At 37.4% G+C, this 18,422-nt stretch overlaps 2 protein-coding genes across 4 annotated transcripts in view; both read left to right on the top strand.

The window, feature by feature from the left end:
* Positions 1–18,422, top strand: part of LOC149947957 (uncharacterized) — a 534,917-nt gene that overhangs the window by 199,627 nt on the left and 316,868 nt on the right. The gene's annotated exons all lie outside the window — the stretch shown is intronic.
* The window catches only part of LOC149947967 (inactive dipeptidyl peptidase 10-like), a 178,273-nt gene that overhangs the window by 140,910 nt on the left and 18,941 nt on the right, over positions 1–18,422 (top strand). For all 3 annotated transcript variants that reach the window (XM_090172413.1, XM_090172412.1, XM_090172414.1), the window contains exons 2-5: positions 10,240–10,354; positions 10,444–10,542; positions 14,842–14,936; positions 18,251–18,325. In XM_090172413.1, coding sequence (XP_090028539.1) covers positions 10,240–10,354; positions 10,444–10,542; positions 14,842–14,936; positions 18,251–18,325 — 384 coding nt within the window. The remainder of the gene's footprint in view (positions 1–10,239; positions 10,355–10,443; positions 10,543–14,841; positions 14,937–18,250; positions 18,326–18,422) is intronic.

Genomic DNA, 18,422 nt, shown 5'->3' with positions numbered 1-18,422 from the left:
GACCCGTAGCCAGGATTTTTCAGTTGAGAGGGCACCATTAAAAATCAATTTATTTCCTAAGACTTATGAAGCTAAGACTACTTTAAAATGAGATTAACGGTCCACACGCAAATCAAAGCTGAATTTCCAATCATTTTAGTTTGGTCTTTATTTCTTGGTGTTTTTACCACAAATTTTCCATACCTTGACTTAAAATGACTTGATCAATTGTTGTGAACCATAGGACGTCACTACACGGAGGGAATAGAGTGAAATAAGCCGCAATTAGTATACTTCGGTAAAGCTAAATAAACGACGACACTGTATAGACTCAGTAATACGGGAAATTAACCTAATAGTCCAATCAATATTTGTACTTGATTACGTGCCATATTATTGTTTCTGCTACAGCTAAAACTTTCAACTTCAAATGGTGGAAGTGATAATAAAATAGTAAAGTAAGGTACACGGAAGTAAATAATATAGATTGGACAGTTGGACTTAACTAAATATGATATGTGAATAGGATATTTTTTTATTTATTTTGTTTACTTACTTTGATATTTTACGGGGGCAAAGGTAATTTTTGAGGGGGCACGATGGAGCTCTCAACGTGCCTGGTGACGCGCCGTTACTCCCGCTAGTGAAAACCAAGGCTAAAGCCGTCTGCACACATGAGACGCAAAGTTAGCGTCGCTACGCGAAATTAGAAAAATCCTAATTTTGCACACGCTTCACTTGCTCGTGTGCGAATTTGGTTTTCGAAATTCAGTGGCGAGCTTTATGTGTGCAGTTGGCTTAACGGAGAATTTTAATGTCGACGGTTGTGGCGTCTAGGAGCAACAAACACAAGGAGAATGCAGCTAGCCTTTAAACGCACTAAGGCAGTGTTATGTACAAATTTCATTGGATGAGCCTTTCCGATGCACGATTTATGGAAAGGGGGAAGACAATTTCCGAATCTTCCCCTTCCGACGGCAGCAGGCGCTAAAGCGTCTAGCCAATGAAAAATGTACGAAAGAAAATCCATGACTTTTGACGGTTTGCGATCTCCTTGTGTGGGGGTGCTGTGTTCTTTGCTCCTAGGTGGCGTTAAGGTACTAGTGAAAACCAGCCTTAACTAAGGAAATGATCTCCTCGGAATTTCCGAGTCTAATGCACCATGGGCCAAGTAATGATAAATCCAGGACATGGCTTTTTTCCAAAACGGGTACAGCCGTGCTAACACGCGACTTCTATCGCCACCTATCGGAATAATGTTTCTATTGCGGAAATACGTTATTTTCGGAACAAAATTTTAAAAACCACGTGACTGGAAGGTCTATGGCTGGAGAGATAGTAATATTTTAAACACCGATAGATGGCGCCCATTAAACCGGAAATTTCCGCTTGAATTTGTCCCCAATTTTTTTTCGTCCACTTGTACTCCCCCCTCTAAAATGGCTGCTTGTTATTTCTAGTAGATGTCGGATTTAGTACGCGTGAAGGTACGGCAGTCATGTCCTGAGTATATTACTTGGCCCATGGATGCACGTTAAAAGAGCCGATGGAAAAAGATCGGCGCGAACGGGGTTTTGTAAAGAACTCCGCGAAAGATTTCCAGCAATTCGAGCGTGATCTGAACGATAAACGGTCGGCTTTGGGTCCCACTCCATCAGGAGACTGCGAGAAACGGAATCCTCATTCTGGCCACTATTGCGCGGGCTGCAGACACATTTTCTCTAGTGGTTTTTGTTCGCCTTTTCCGTAAAAATTGCTCTGCCAGTAAAACGGCGGCCCCCGAGTCTAGAAGAGAGGAATCACTAAAACGCCGCGAAGAAAAATATCGATAAGCGCGATTATAGTATGATCGATTGGGGGGCTCCCCCTTTTTTCTTATCGATAAACGGTTGGTTGGATATCGGACTGAGAAATTGCGGTTCGCTTAACAAGCCCGAGATTTCCGCTTCTGCAAACAGCGTTGATGGTAAAAAACGGGATGCGCTCGGTTTCGGAATACGCGTCAACGTCTTCGTTAGATTTATCAAAATTCTATCAGCGAACCGACTTAAAATAGAAAGAAACTTTCCAAACTAAACTGAAAATTCGTGACTCAATATTTCAACGCAACGTTGTAGGTTTTTTTTTTTTTCAATTTCCATTAACTGCGTGACTTTGACTTACTAACGAGATAACCTACTTTTATCGACGAACCATATTTGATCTGGTTTTATCAATATATCGAGAATATTCTTGCCTATAAGTAATATTAAGTGTCTCAATGGAAGCTATAGCTATTATTACAGAGTGTTGATTTTACCCACCTAGCATAAACGCTGAACGTTTGAAAATCATACCTTAGGTTTAGCTAATGCTTATTATTTTTTTTATTAATTTGTACGTAAATCCAAAGTATAATTGTTTTGGTGAAATTGGTTTTCATATTTTAAAAATAAAATAAGTGAAATCGAAATATGATTAATAAAGAAGGTTGATTAGCGAAAGACGTTAAAAAGGATATATAAATAATTAAACTGCTTTATACAGGGTGTTTCAAAACGTTATGCAAATATTTTAAGGAGTTGTAGGGGGTAAGTTGAGAAGTATGCCTGTTTTTCCCCCATATTCCTACGATGAGTTAAAAGAGTGCCAGAGAGCTTCAAAGTGTGGCCTACTTGGCTGGAAGTAGGCTGCAACAAGCGCAAAACCAAACGGCAGGGAAATGCGAACATTAAGGTACTTGGGTTCGTGTGCTAGGTAAAAAAAATACTTTGTAAACAAATAGTAATAGCCAGCGTAAAAAAGTTAACTTAAACAGTATTTAATGTCGTGATGGACCGTGATTTCTCGCAAATTCATCATACCCCTGAAATTGCATTTCCCTGCTGCTTTGTTTTGTGCTTGTTGTAGCCTACTTCCTGGGACTAGTAGGCCACATTTTTAATATCTCTGGCGCTCTTTTAACTCCTCGTATAGGAAAATGAAAAAAAACAGGCATACTTATCAACTCACCTACTACAACCTGCATAACCTTTTGAAACATCCTGTATATGTATATTCAAGAATGAATTCGGGTTAACAGAAAATACGTGGCCGCAACTAAATTATCCGTTTTCATGATTCATGAATAATTTCGCTCTTTGTAAATCATAATGTCAGTGTTACTGAATTATCACGGGCAAAAACAACGTAAAGGTGGCGGTTTGTGTCCGGTAACTCGTTTCGTGCCATTCAAAATCGTTAAAAGGATCGTGCCTCGGCTATTTTCGGACTTACGTGTTTCTCCTTTTTTTTTGCCCTCGGTGGTTTGTTTCCCCGATTGCTATCTCCGTCTGACGGTTCGCTGTATTACGAACATAATGTACACTGCAACACTAGCTGGCGGTCGTGCGCTTCCTACGTGATCCTCTTCGCTTTCATCTTCCAAATCGGGAACAACTTTTTATTTGGCTGTTTAGACGCGCCTCAAATCTCCTCGAAGGACGCTACACATTCGCCACAGTGGTAGGAGGTGGACCAGCGTGGCCAGTTCCTGAAACTTAAATTATCGTACGCCTCAAAACTAGCGATAAATATCAATTTTGTGTGAAATAGTGACGTAAAATTAAAATTTGTGAAATCAAACTTTTTAATAACACTTACAGTTCGATGGATTAAAAACAGATTTTCGAGGGGGTAGTCAAGACAATCGGTGATTACCAGTGATTGCTCATACATTTTCAATGATTTCCAGTGATTACTCAACAATTTTCGGTGATTAAGTGAATTCCCGTGATTACCTATGATTTGTACACCTGATTACTTAAGTTACTACCCCCTCAGATTTTCAGCCAATTTAAAAATTATCGTACATTATCGTAGGCGTGAGCTGAATTATCTAAAAATGCGTATTATAGTACGCCGGTGAAAATATCGTACGTTCCAAACATTTGCTCTAAATTATCGACGTGTACCATAATTGTCTTACGCCTGGCAACGCTGAGATTAGAAACAAACTCTAATGCAGCTACGCGAAAGGCTTATTTCAGGTTTTCGAAAAAATGAGATTCGTCGTATCGGATATCTGCCATTAACGCGAATCTCGAAAAGTGTCGGGAAATTATATTTAAATCCAGTATCCATTATTTAAAGGGCCACCTAATTATTTCACGTGAAATGAAGTAATCAGGTGTAATTATGGAAAATATCTTACGAAAATTACCGTAAAGTTGCAAAAATTCATTTGAAATCACCGATTTGTTTGAAATTCACTAATCAGTTTACATGTTAATTATCTTTCGTTCTTCTTGGTTAACTTTAAGTTTATTTTCCTTTTACCTTTAGTTTATATGTATATCGGTGACTAATATAATGAAGCCTTCAATGTAAATTATAATGACGCGGCTTTCCTTAAGACAGCAGTGACTAGAACAAAAATGGGTTTTGAGTGTAGCTTTTATTACGACGTGAGTGTAGCTTTTATTACGACGTGAGTGTAGCTTTTATTACGACGTGAGTGTAGCTTTTATTACGACGTGAGTGTAGCTTTTATTACGACGTGAGTGTAGCTTTTATTACGACGTGAGTGTAGCTTTTATTACGACGTGAGTGTAGCTTTTATTACGACGTGAGTGTAGCTTTTATTACGACGTGAGTGTAGCTTTTATTACGACGTGAGTGTAGCTTTTATTACGACGTGAGTGTAGCTTTTATTACGATGTGAGTGTAGCTTTTATTACGACGTGAGCGTCTTGTTTAAATTGGACGCGTATAGCGAGGCCGTGATAGCCTTCTTCCTTGCACCGTTCTCCTATCATCCTCCGCATCCTGTTTTTGATCGCTCGCTGCCGAGCGATAATCTAGCGAGTAACCCTTTTATATATAGCATTAATTTTTCGACGAAAGGTCAAAAGGTTCCCCAAATATTTACAAAGGGAACTATAGTGTATGGCGCTTGAAATTTTCCATGAATTTTAATTTTTCCCAAAATACTTATATACATTTTATCGATTCAAAAAATGTGTTTAGTATTCCTTTTGATCTATTTTATTTTTTTACATTCCCATGAAAATTATATAGAAATATTTACCATTAAATTGAATTTGGGTACGGAAATCATTAAAAAAACCTCGTATGATTAAACCATGTTTAAATCTGATTAAAATAAAATTTTTAGCTTTGGCTGTATAAAGATTTAAACATTTTTAAATTTCTAATCTGTATCATAGTGATATGTTTTTGGCATTTTCAAACTAATTCCTTTCTTTTTGAATTAATTTTAAGTCAATAGAAGGTTAATTGAAAATTTGAAACCTTCGTTATCACACATATTTCGTAGTTTTTTAGCGGTATTTGCTTTAACATTTTCAATTAAAAGTAATCTCATTTCGAGGTAAAGCACGAAATAACGCCACTTTTATTTACCTTCGCTGTAAAAAAATAATTTTCGGCTTTATTTGCTCAGTTTGAAGAGAAAAGGTAAACTTATCTTTCTTTAATGAAATTCTCAAATTAAATTCCTTTTATAGAATTCTAAATGAAATGTAAAATATAATCAGCTAGGCTAATACACAAGGCACCACCCTAGGCCCAAGTCATCTAGCGACTTTTAATGTCTTTAAATTCAGTTGGCCGGGTTGAAATGCGTAGGAGTGTGGTGGATAGCCTTCATACACCACGCGAGCCAACAGCACCCTACACTTACTATAACCGTAAACTTCTACAAGTTTTTATGAAAAGGGGAAACCCAAGAACTTGGCGTAAAACCCCTTTAACCAGTGATGAGATAACTTGCAGAAGTTGTTCCTAGCTTTTACCCGGCTCCTCTTGCTGCGAGGCGAAAGAGCTAACCACTCCACCACACCTCCTTTTGAATATAGTTCACCTCTCGTATATTTCCATTTCACCGCGGAAATTTAGAAAGTGGTAAGGAAAAATCAATTTTGTTCTGTGGATTTAATAATTTCGATAGATTCACCGTCGATATTTGGATAGTTATATTTCCCAGGAGGATACGATAAGAGCCGGTATGTTAATCAATTCGCTTCATTACGCGTTCCATTGATACTCGTCTTTGCGAACGGATAAAAAGAGATCTCGGAGTATTTGATTTCGTCAAACATCGCGAGATGAGAAATTTCACCTTTTATAAGAATTCGAGTCTAGAAAAGGAAAAGGAGAAGAAAGAAGGACTTTCAGCAATTTTGGAGTCATTCATAAAATCTCGAACGTAAAATTGTCCCCGCCATTGTTGAAAATATCCAGCTTCTTTTATGATCCCCTTCTTCAATGCCTTCGGGTATTTCGATCCCCCCTGCAGCTCGTCGTTTCTGCTTGTCACCAGATTAGAATGGATGGATTCTCTTTCTGCTTTTACTTTTCCTCGGCTGCACTCTCGTCGCCCACTGTCCTATCCGGCTCTTCTAAAGCGCTCAGGCACCCCTTAAGGCCAAAATCGTGTTCTACTATTTCTCAGAGATTCGCTGTTAAGGAACACACGAGCGCGCGCTTGATAAAAGCGGAAAATGTTCCTCCGTCTCTTATTCTTTTCGTATTTAGGCGATAACTACGTTATATATGATTTTCTCTTTAACTTTTAATTATATTTGTATTTAGTAAACTTGGCGAGACGAGATTTATAGCCTCGAGATATCCCTCTGTTTTATACAAGATTTTGTATTAATCAAACATGTACTGAATACTTAAAGGCATTTTTATATTTCTAACATTTAACGTTACTTACATACGAATTCAGATCGATCTACAAACCGAGCTACAGTGCTTGAATATTTGAGAAGCGGAGCGATAAAACTTACGTTGTCACGGAAAAACTAGTATTTAAAAGAAATATCTATCATTTAAGACAAAATTTGCTGTCGAATAAGTCAGTGATCCTTTACTCTTCTAGCTGATTAGAATCGCTAGCCTCCAGGAGCCGATATTAGATATCCAAAATTACCCTGTCGATAAATATTTCCTTTCAATATAAGGAAAGTAAAAAAACAATGCATTAATTAGTTCGTTTTTACGATTTATATAAAAATCCCTTTATAATATAATGTCCCGCTGATACGTATTACAGCCAGAACCTTTTTATTATGTATTATTTACTAATGAAAAGTATTTTGGAAAATGTTTATTTAAAATTTGCTTTCCCACATTTAAATGGACTCAACTAAACGTGGTAACAGTTCCCAATTTCATTGGTTGCGTATTATGTAGCGAGTCAAATGCTATGTCTAATGATAAGGTTATGTTAAGTGAAATTCTGTTAACGTCCAGTTAGGTTAGTATAATATTTCAGCCATATCATTCACTTTTACATGAAATGGTTTTACATAAAGGGGTTGCTACACAACAAATACGTTCTTGGAATGGTTTTAGATAAATGGATGCGTTACACAAACTAAGGTCCTTGGAATGATTTTAGATAAATGGGTGTGTTACACAACACTGAAGTTTTTAGATTGGCTTTAGATGAATGGGCCCACTACACAAAACAGAGGATCTTCAAGTCCTTTTAGATAAAGGGGACGCTACACAAGAACGAGGTTCTGGAATGGTTTTAGATAAATGGATGCGTTACACAAACTAAGGTTCTTGGAATGATTTTAGATAAATGGGTGTGTTACACAACACTGAAGTTCTTAGATTGGCTTTAGATGAATGGGCCCACTACACAAAACAGAGGATCTTCAAGTCTTTTTAGATAAAGGGGGCGCTACACAAGAACGAGGTTCTGGAATGGTTTTAGATAAATGGATGCGTTACACAAACTAAGGTTCTTGGAATGATTTTAGATAAATGGGTGTGTTACACAACACTGAAGTTTTTAGATTGGCTTTAGATGAATGGGCCCACTACACAAAACAGAGGATCTTCAAGTCCTTTTAGATAAAGGGGACGCTACACAAGAACGAGGTTCTGGAATGGTTTTAGATAAATGGATGCGTTACACAAACTAAGGTTCTTGGAATGATTTTAGATAAATGGGTGTGTTACACAACACTGAAGTTCTTAGATTGGCTTTAGATGAATGGGCCCACTACACAAAACAGAGGATCTTCAAGTCTTTTTAGATAAAGGGGACGCTACACAAGAACGAGGTTCTGGAATGGTTTTAGATAAATGGATGCGTTACACAAACTAAGGTTCTTGGAATGATTTTAGATAAATGGATGTGTTACACAACACTGAAGTTCTTGGATTGGCGTTAGGTGAATGGGCCCACTACACAAAACAGAGGATCTTCAAGTCTTTTTAGATAAAGGGGACGCTACACAAGAACGAGGTTCTGGAATGGTTTTAGATAAATGGGGTATTAAACAAAACTAAGGTTCTTGGAATGATTTTAGATAAATGGGTGTGTTACAAAACACTGATGTTCTTGGATTGGCTTTAGATGAATGGGCCCACTACACAAAACAGAGGATCTTCAAGTCTTATTAGATAAAGGGGACGCTACACAAGAACGAGGTTCTGGAATGGTTTTAGATAAATGGGGGTATTACACAAAACTAAGGTTCTTGGAATGATTTTAGATAAAGGGGGGTGTTACACAACACTGAGGCTCTTGAAATGACTTTAGATGAATGGGACCACTACACAACACAGAAGATCTTTGAATCTTTGAGATTAAGGGGACGCTACACAAGAACGAGGTTCTTGGAATGGTTTTAGATTAATGGAGGCGCTACACTAAATGGATTTTCTGGAATGGTTTTAAATAAAAAGAAACATTACACTACAACGAGTTTCTTTGAATGGTTTTATATAGAAGGGGATACACAACAACGAGGTTTTGGAATGATTTTTGATTATTAGGGGTGCTGCACAACACTGAGGATCTTGGAATGGTTTTAGATAAATGGGGCGTTACAGAACACTGCGATTCTTGGAATTGGTTTAGATAAAGGGTACTACATTATCCTTGGGGACTCAGCCTTTGGACTTCATGTACTGCACTTGACAGCGAGTTCATTAAATTTCAGATGCTTAATGTCTCGTGCGGCATATAACCACGTAGGCAGCTTTGTTTGTGTCCAACATTTCAAGAACCTCATTGTACGCGCTCGCAACGCCTCGAACAACAACCATTCCTGTTTCATTCTTCTCTGTTTACGATACCTGGAAATTGATCCTGTTTTCCGATAATCGTGGATCGAGGCGTATTGCATAAAGGCAACTTGTTTAAGGCACTTTCTGGCAACTTTGAAGAGTTAAGTCGTGATCTTCGACAATATTGAAAAAGGGAAACGTCGGATCGAGGCCGGCGATAGAGAAACAATGGGAAGAAGGTGGCGAGGCTCGATCGATAACTAGCCGCCACCGCGTGAAAGTAATTTTCCCCAAAAGAGATAATAAATTTGGAAGTAATAAAATGCGTATTTAGCGTCGTGTGATTCGCCCAATTAATTTTCTGGTCGCGCTCGCTTAAAGGTGGCACTCAGACTAGAAATTGAAGTTGCCTAGGCAAGCGAAAGAAGGCTTTCTCAAGAGAATGGTAATTTCAATAGAATTACGCTATGCACCATCCGAAAACGGTAAACCCTCTTCTAAGTACTCCGAATGAACGAATTCTTTGATCGAATTGTTTTGCTACAACCATAAACGCTCTAGCGCTAGAGCGAGTGATCTCCTACTAAATTTGCTTCACGTGATATTCCGCCAATTACTGGGGAAAAAGAAAGGTTGTAACAAACATCTACAAACAATCAATAGGGCCAGAAATAGAGGAATCGACCTATTCCCCTATAAAGTTAAGTATATGAAAACATCTATGGAGTAGAGACAAAATTTTGGCGGAAAATTTAAAAAGAAGGTTGAAAGTAGGAGTCATTTAAATCCCGTAAAGTAGTTATCCTAAGAAGAACATTGTCTCTAATTTATAAATAAAGAAGTAAAGATGACCAATGGACCCGAAGTTTAAGGTCTTGAATAAATTCAGATTTGTTAGTTTGAGGTCATTTCAAACATTAATAAGTAAATACCACTGTCTTTTTGTCTTAAAGGGAAAATAACCTCAGGTATTTGGTGTGGTCGCTCTTACCTTTGGCTTTAAGAATTTTTCGCGCCACTGTACAGGGAAATTTGAAAAATTGAAGGGGTCTTCCATAAAGATTGCTTTGCAAGTTGTATTCCCGTTAACAATTAGTGATAAAATATAAAGTTCTTTGGTTTTTCGATTCGTAATTGAAAATCTCCCGTACGCCATTAGATGTTGCTTAACCATTTTGCGAATTCTTTCCGCTAATAAAGTTGAAATTTAAGTTATTTCAATTAGCCTTCCCTTTGTCATTGCAGGATTTGGTATCCTCGGACGAAGAAAAGGAAAACTGGACTGGAATAGGAATCGCTCTTTTAGTCATTGCTTGTATTTTATCTCTCATAGTCACCTCCATCATTCTTTTAACCCCAGGTGAGTTTCCAAAGTTTGCTAATATCCGCTAGACAAAACCTAGTCGTTGCTGAAAATCATATCAACTTTTATTTTATTTCTTTCCACAGCGGACAAAGGCCCTAGAGTCAAGAACGAAAGATTTGGTCTGGATGAAGTCCTTTCCGGAGAGTACGAGCCTCGAACGTTTAATGGCTCTTGGATATCCGGTGAGAGATACCGCGTTCGCTTAATTATCCTCGGGGCACTTAGCGCGCTGAAGTAGCCACGTACGTCGCTTCATTTGAGGCCCCGACATTTTCCCGGTTTTCGTTCCTTTATGATTGTCTCACCGGTCAACAACCGAAACCCGGGTTTTCAATTTAATTTTAGAAATGAGATAATACGATTAAGTTTTAGCATCTGGTCTATTCGACTCTACAGCCTTCCTCGAGTTGAAATAGTTCTTCCTTAGCGTTCATCCCCCTTATTTTAAAGGGTTTCGCGTATAACGAGGTAGTATTACAGCTCCTTCACTTCCCCTTGAAACTACGCAGATAGAGTTCATTACTTGTTTTAGATGGTTCCACTTAGAGATGTACTTTAAAAGCTCCTACATATCCCCTCATCACTAAGAGTATATCATTTATTTTAGATGGTTCCACTTAGAGATTTAGTATTATAGCTCCAACAATCCCCTTGACACTATACGCAGGTAGACTTCATCGCTTATTTCAGATGATTCCACTTAGAGATGTAGTATTATAGCTCCTACATTTCCCTTCGACACTACGTAGAGAGATTTCATCACTTATTTTAGATGGTTCCACTTAAAATTATAAGAGATGTAGGATTATAGCTCTTACAATGTTAGTGGTGTAGTATTATAGCTCCTACAGTTCGCCTCGCCCCTACGTAGAGATATTTCATGACTTATTTTAGATGGTTCCACTTAGAGATGTAGTACTATAGCTCCTCGCCCCTACGTAGAGATATTTCATGACTTATTTTAGATGGTTCCACTTAGAGATGTAGTATTATAGCTCCTAAATTTCCCCTCGACACTACGCAGAGAGATTTCATCACTTATTTTAGAAGGTTCCACTTAGAGATGTAGTAATATAGCTCATACGTGTCCCCTCAACACTACATAGAGATATTTCATGACTTATTTTAGATGGTTCCACTTAGACGTGAAGTATTATAGCTCTTACATTTACCCTCGTCACTACGTAGAGAGATTTCATCACTTACTTTAGAATATTCCACATAGAAATGTAGGATTATAACTCCTGCATTTCACCTCGTCAGAACAAAAAGAGGGATGACTGCTAATTTTAAATAGTATACCTCCTCAGTATGTACTATAGTGTTATTAGCGATTTCCCATGAATCAAATGACCAGGAGTTAAAAAACAATAAGATAAAAGTGACGTAAAACCGAATTTCTATTGTTTTAGAACTGTAGTTCCTTTTGTCAAGCATTAGAGTGTAGATGTCTAACTTATCTAAGTAAAATCTGCACTGAGCCAGCGGCTGACCCGGTTTTTGTCTGGAATCTAATTCTAGCGAGTTTCTCTATCACCTCGCTGAGAAGTCGTTTTAGTTCTCGAAAGTTTCTTTGGAGAGGTTTGGGGCGCTTCCTTGTTTCCAAAGAAGACCGAGAGTAAATTGCCAATAAATCCAGTAAGAAATTAATCTCTGGAAATTGAAAAAGCGCCCTTTTCTCTCGCGCAATTCTCTTCGGGAAAGAAAAAAAAAGAAGTAGATAGGAATTTCTCTGTCGTCTTTCCTTTTTCCTTTCCTTGGACTCTTAAGCAACGTATATATATATATATATATATATATTTCTTTCTCTCAAACAGTAAAAATCCGGTATCATCTGCTCCGTAAATTTTCATCAATCTTTACGAAAGGGGTTAAAATAAAATAAGGAAAGTAATTTAGGAAGACGCTCAAAAATTGATCAATTTCTCTGGAACTCGGCGTGGTTAGTTTCGTCCCTATCGGAACCTTTACCCTCCATTAAACTTCCGTGGACGCGAGAAGAAAACGAATTTCTCTGAATCCAATTAGAATCGCTCGGCCGTGCTCGCTATTCTGGAAACGTGGGCTTCATTGCGCGCTCTTATTACGATGGGAGCCAGCTGCTTTGAATTATGCAAGTTTAGTCTGATTGCCATTTTTAGAGCAGGTGTAAATTATAACCGACGCCAGTCATTCCCTCCATCGAAATGTTCCTTGAAATTAGATAAAAATTAAAATTTATTTCTGGGTATTTTCAATAAATTTTATAATTATCGTCACGCAGCGTTTAAAACTGTCGTAACTTTTCGTGTATTTTTGATATTCAAAGCGGATTTTCGCAAATAACGGCTGGTGAGAGCTCGCGCCGCCAAAGGAAGTTATCTCATTAGGTTGAGTTGTATATTGTATAAAGAAAGTTATGCCCTTTGCGCTATAGTAAAACTGTCTCATATTGGTTAGCTAGAACTTTTACAGGTACTCTCTTCGGCCTATTTTTTTAAGATCACGTTTATTTATAGAAATAATAATTAAAATATTACGGTTTAGAAAAATAAGTTATAAAAATGGTTATTATAGGTGGCGATAGCACTATCACTGCTTATAAATTTAACGTTAGTGCTATAGTCTGTAATTGGGACATTTTTGTGTTCTCTCATTAAAAATCAAAAGGCGGTCAGAAGCTCGTGTTAGTAAGCCTTGGCCTATGTGTCCATAATTTATAAAGCGTTTATGATTTAAATTGATAATAATATAATGATTTCGGGCATAAGGATTTTCAATTGTTACACGAGGAATGTGGGGATTTAGAAAGGTATTTAGAGTGCTGAGAAATTCGAATAATCGTTAGCTAAATAATATATGATGCTTGGAGAATTTATTTTACATTTCAATTCCTTTTAAAATTCGGAAAAAAAATTCCTGTATCCTATGTCAATAATATACCTGTAAATAATCCGAAAATTTTAGTTTTAGTTTAACCACAAACTTGTCATAGCATAAAATGAAAAAAGCTAACGAATTTGACCAATTTTAAACTAAATAGTTTTGTTAAATACCAATTTTTTATCATTTATTCTTTTAAAACATAATTCTGAATTTAATTATTTTTTTACAAAAGTGGAATAAAGGTTTGAATATTAATTACAACAATAATATACAAAAATTATTGCGAGTATTGCAGTTTTCCCTTTCAAGCTTTAATAATAATAATAATAATCAGCTAGGCTCAAAACCAAGGCACCACCTTAGGCCCAAGTCATCTAGCGACTTATAATGCCTTTAAACAGGTGGTCGGGTTACAATGCGTAGGAGGGTGGTAGCAAGCCCTACATGCCACGCGAGTCAACAGCTCCCTACACTAACTATTACCGTTAACCTCTCTTATACGTGTATAAGTACCCCTAACTATTAATCAACTTACGAATGCATTTCAGTAATTAATTTAGCATTAACTGGTACAGAATTTATCAACCTACGATCAAATTTGAATATAATCAGAGTGACTTTTTTTAAATATCGCGATTGCAGCGCTGAGCCTTGGATACGAACGTACTTCCCCGTAATGCTCGGAAGCTCGGCTCGTTTGCCTATTCGGTCATACACATACACGCGCACATATCTGGGAAGTACTTGCTGATCCAAGGGGCAACGTAGTATTAAGAGCCCCAACAGCGTTTGCATTTGATATACAGCAAGTAAATATGACCGGGACAAACAACCTGAAAAGGAACATTTTTGTTGTAAATTTGCTCGCCACTTTTATTTTATTTATTAAAACATTAGTGTTACCATAAAAATAAAATAAATCCAGTATCTTTCATATTGTAAAGGCCTATCTATTAATCATCCTTTAAAAAATTTCTAAACAACACACGGTTGACTACGTATCATTTTCTTTCAGCTCAGTTGACCAATTTCTTATAATGTGTATATTTTCCACGAACCTCTCATTTCTCAAATTAAGAATTTGTTATATTACCCCTTAAATTGAGTGATTTAACACCTGGTAAGGGTGTAGCTCCCTTAAGGCAGTAGTTTAGTACCCTAAAAGGAGTATTTTAACACTTTAAAGGGAGTATTGTAGCACCCTTACGGCAGTAGTTTAGAACCTTAAAGGGAGTATTATAGAACCTTTAAGGGAGTATTGTAGAACCCTGAAGGGGGTAGTGTAACACCCTGAAGGGAGTCGTTTGGTACCCTAAAAGGAGTAGTCTTGTACCCTAGAGGGAGTAGATAATAACCCTGAAGGGAATAGTTTTATACCACAAACTGTTAACAAAGGAACCAAAACGGAGGACATAAATACCCCAAACAGTGGAAATAAACACCCTAGCAGGAAAACTGCTTTTTAAGGTGTAGAATAACATCCTTTATAAACCTGTTAAGGTGTTAAATATGGGACAAGAAAATACCCTTAAAGGTTTGAAAATAAACCCTTTTTTTAAGAGTGTAGTTTATTAAACTTTATTTAAAATTGTAATTCTGGGCGCGTCTCCTTCCAGAGAATGAAATGGTCTTCCAAGCTGCTACTGGCGGTTTGGTCATCCTCAACGCAGCCACTCTGGCGCAAACTACGCTCGTCTCCAATATTTCCTTCGTAAGTAACGTTTTAGATTACTTTAACGTTCACTATTCCCAAACCCGCGATTTAGCAATTTACAGATATAATAAAGTAGCTCACGAAATCGTAGTTTGCTTTTAGAGTCGTTTTGGGGAAAGTATTTTAATAGTCCGAAGGAGCTAGTGCGTGTTCGCTTAGCCGTGCTACGACATTAAACAATGCAACGTTATTTTCGTTTATAACTTGAGTGGTGTTGTCTGAATATCTCGCAACCAAAAACTATTTACCTATTTATATGTACGATTAAACGAAATCAATATCTTTAACAGTTTGTCTCGATAATTAATTTTTGGTCATCACTTTCGATTTCGACTAATTATTTATTATACGCGCTTTCTCTCTGGACGACGTTTGCTCAAAGTTTCTTCCATTTAAAAGGCCTCGTTTTGTTACGTATAGCTTCTAGGAAGCAGGCTCTGACCAACATAATACGTCACTTTATTGTATTTATTGTGGCGCCATCTACGGTTGTTTTCCGAAAGCCAATGCTCTAGAAATGGGAGAGAAGGAAATTGCATACTAACCTAAGTAACATAATAACCATAAGTAGGACACTTCCTATTGTTTGAATACTAATTTTTTAACCGAACCTATTTTGAACACTGACCCTCCAGTACAGTTCCGACTTGGACTCGCGCCATTAGTATATATTTCTATTTTGGCACTAGGGGCTCCGTTTTGAACGAAACCTGGATTGTGCAATAGCTGTGAAAACCTGTTCGGTGATAATCTAGGCTATTTGTCATACTTACAATTATTTTGTTACTTATGATATTAAGCATATTTATCTTCTAATAGCGCGTCATTCCCAGCGCTTACACCGATCCCATATTACTGTGCTGTATTCCAGTGTTTCCCGTTCTATGGGTAGACGCGTAAGCAGCGAGAATCTATAGCCACCAACTTTTTCCAGAGTTGATAACTTTGATTGATTTGGCAAAATCCAAATTTCGACGAAATTTAGTGTGAAATTTGGAAAGTAATCGCCCTTGAGTTTACGAACCCTGAAAACCTTTGCCATCACCAAATTGAATTCAGAAAGCTTCCACCAGCGCCCGGCGATAAGTTACTTTCGACCCATCCCAAAAAAAAATACTCTTCATAACTCCCCTCGTTATAAATAAATAAAATTACATTTACGGCTATTTATTACGAAAATGAAAAGGCTTTTCCGTATTAAGATTTATACACGAGTAATGTTTGCACTACTCATCTAATACTTTGTTAAATAAATAATAAACATCGTCTTGCCTTTGACATTTGCTTTGAGAATATTAAAACATTCGAAGAACTTCTTAGTCGGGGCGGAATATTCGTTTATCACGTTCGACTAAAATCGATTTGTTCGCGGAATCGGCTCAAAGAACGAGAAACCCTCTTGTTGGAAAAGGCAGTGATCAAACGTTACCTTCTTTCAAAAGAAAGTGCTGGCAATTCAAATGCAGCAGCCAATTCGATTTAACTAGATAATCGATTTAAATGACTAGAAACCGAGAAGAGGTAATGTGATAAAAAAATATGATCCAATATATTTCGAAGGGAAGAAAAGAAATATAGTTTTAGAGATAGAGAGCATTTGGAAGAACTTCTTTGGGAAGACGAGAAAGTCAGTTTAACAGATGAAAAGAAGTCAGGACCACGCGCTTTCGACTTCCTATAAATTTGCGGGACTGATAAAAAAAAAACCAAACTATCATCTCAATTCGAATCGATATATCGTCGAATGGGAATTGGATGAAAAAAAATGACAGTTGAATGTTTTATCATCGAAATGGAACTTTTCAGTTTTGAAATTATTGGATTCCAAGATTATACTACGTCTTCTTTTTCGTAGCTAGCGTACGAAGTTTAGAATAGTTGGAATTTTTTTCTTACTTCTTTTATTTAAAGATATTATTTCAGATGTTTTCATTATTGCATTTCTAAAATTATAGCAACCGAAATGATTCTTAGCAATATCGATTTAAGTTTAGAAATAATAGATCACGTAGTTTAGGAATTATTTGGTTATTTAAGACGCGCTCTTTCCAATGAATCAATACTCTTTCCAATGAATCAATACTCTTTCCAATGAATCAATACTCTTTCCAATGAATCAATACTCTTTCCAATGAATCAATACTCTTTCCAATGAATCAATACTCTTTCCAATGGATCAATACTCTTTCCAATGAATCAATACTCTTTCCAATGAATCAATACTCTTTCCAATGAATCAATACTCTTTCCAATGAATCAATACTCTTTCCAATGAATCAATACTCTTTCCAATGAATCAATACTCTTTCCAATGAATCAATACTCTTTCCAATGAATCAATACTCTTTCCAATGAATCAATATTCTTTCCAATGAATCAATACTCTTTCCAATGAATCAATACTCTTTCCAATGAATCAATACTCTTTCCAATGAATCAATACTCTTTCCAATGAATCAATACTCTTTCCAATGAATCAATACTCTTTCCAATGAATCAATACTCTTTCCAATGAATCAATACTCTTTCCAATGAATCAATACTCTTTCCAATGAATCAATACTCTTTCCAATGAATCAATACTCTTTCCAATGAATCAATATTCTTTGAAATATTTACGAGCGACGCTTCGTATCTCGAGACGCTCTCGTTTACGACGTATACGGTATTCGTATATCTTCAACGACAAAAACAATGGCGATCTTTGTCCCATATGGCGCGTTACTTCCGCGCGACTGGTTGTAAGGCCGAGTGGCCTTCTTTAACGCGATGATTTACAAGCAAAAAGGGAAAAATTTCGAAAACGTATTGTTGGCCTTATTTTTGTCAGTGAACTGGAAAATATTCGGCGGCTATTTCCAGAGATTCTTCCGCGAACGAGCTAGCGACCCCGAAACAGCGGAGCGTGCATAGGTGTAGCTGCTTGAAATGGAAAACAGCCAAAGGGTTTCGCGGACATTTCCTCCCTTATTTACGCGTTTGGCTCGCCGAGTCTTATCTTAAACTTTGTCCACGAGTTGATGCTCCGTTTATCTCGCCCGCGATGGATACCGAATTTAGGGTGGTACGTACGCGCACTCCCTCTAAGTACGCCAGTAAGCGTCGTCAAACTTGAGCCCGAATTATCCAATTAGGAAACTCCGTACAGCTATACGCTTAAACCAGGCGAGAGTCTTTGGCTACAGACGAAATTATTTATATATATTGAAGAATCAGAAGGGAGGGGAAACCGTACAATGGCGAAGAGGGGGGGGGACTAAACGAAATACCTTGTTCGTATTTCCCTAATCCGGGATCCGATTAATTTTCAGAGTCAACTGAAAGCCCAAGCCTACAGCCTGTCCGCGGATCGTTCCTATCTGTTGGTCAGGTCCAACTCCCAGCACGTGAGTACAATTAGTCAACATCCATTTTGATGATTTGTATTCCAAAGGGCAAATCGGCTTCGTCCTCCCGGAATCCCGAAACTCGCGCGCCTGTCTT

The sequence above is a fragment of the Leiobunum rupestre genome, chromosome 4, assembly GCF_980474605.1.
Source record: "Leiobunum rupestre chromosome 4, qqLeiRupe1.1.hap1, whole genome shotgun sequence".
Classification (NCBI taxonomy): domain Eukaryota; kingdom Metazoa; phylum Arthropoda; class Arachnida; order Opiliones; family Sclerosomatidae; genus Leiobunum; species Leiobunum rupestre.
The sequence above is the reverse complement of the archived record's forward strand: the minus strand, read 5'-3'. Positions and strand labels throughout refer to the sequence as shown.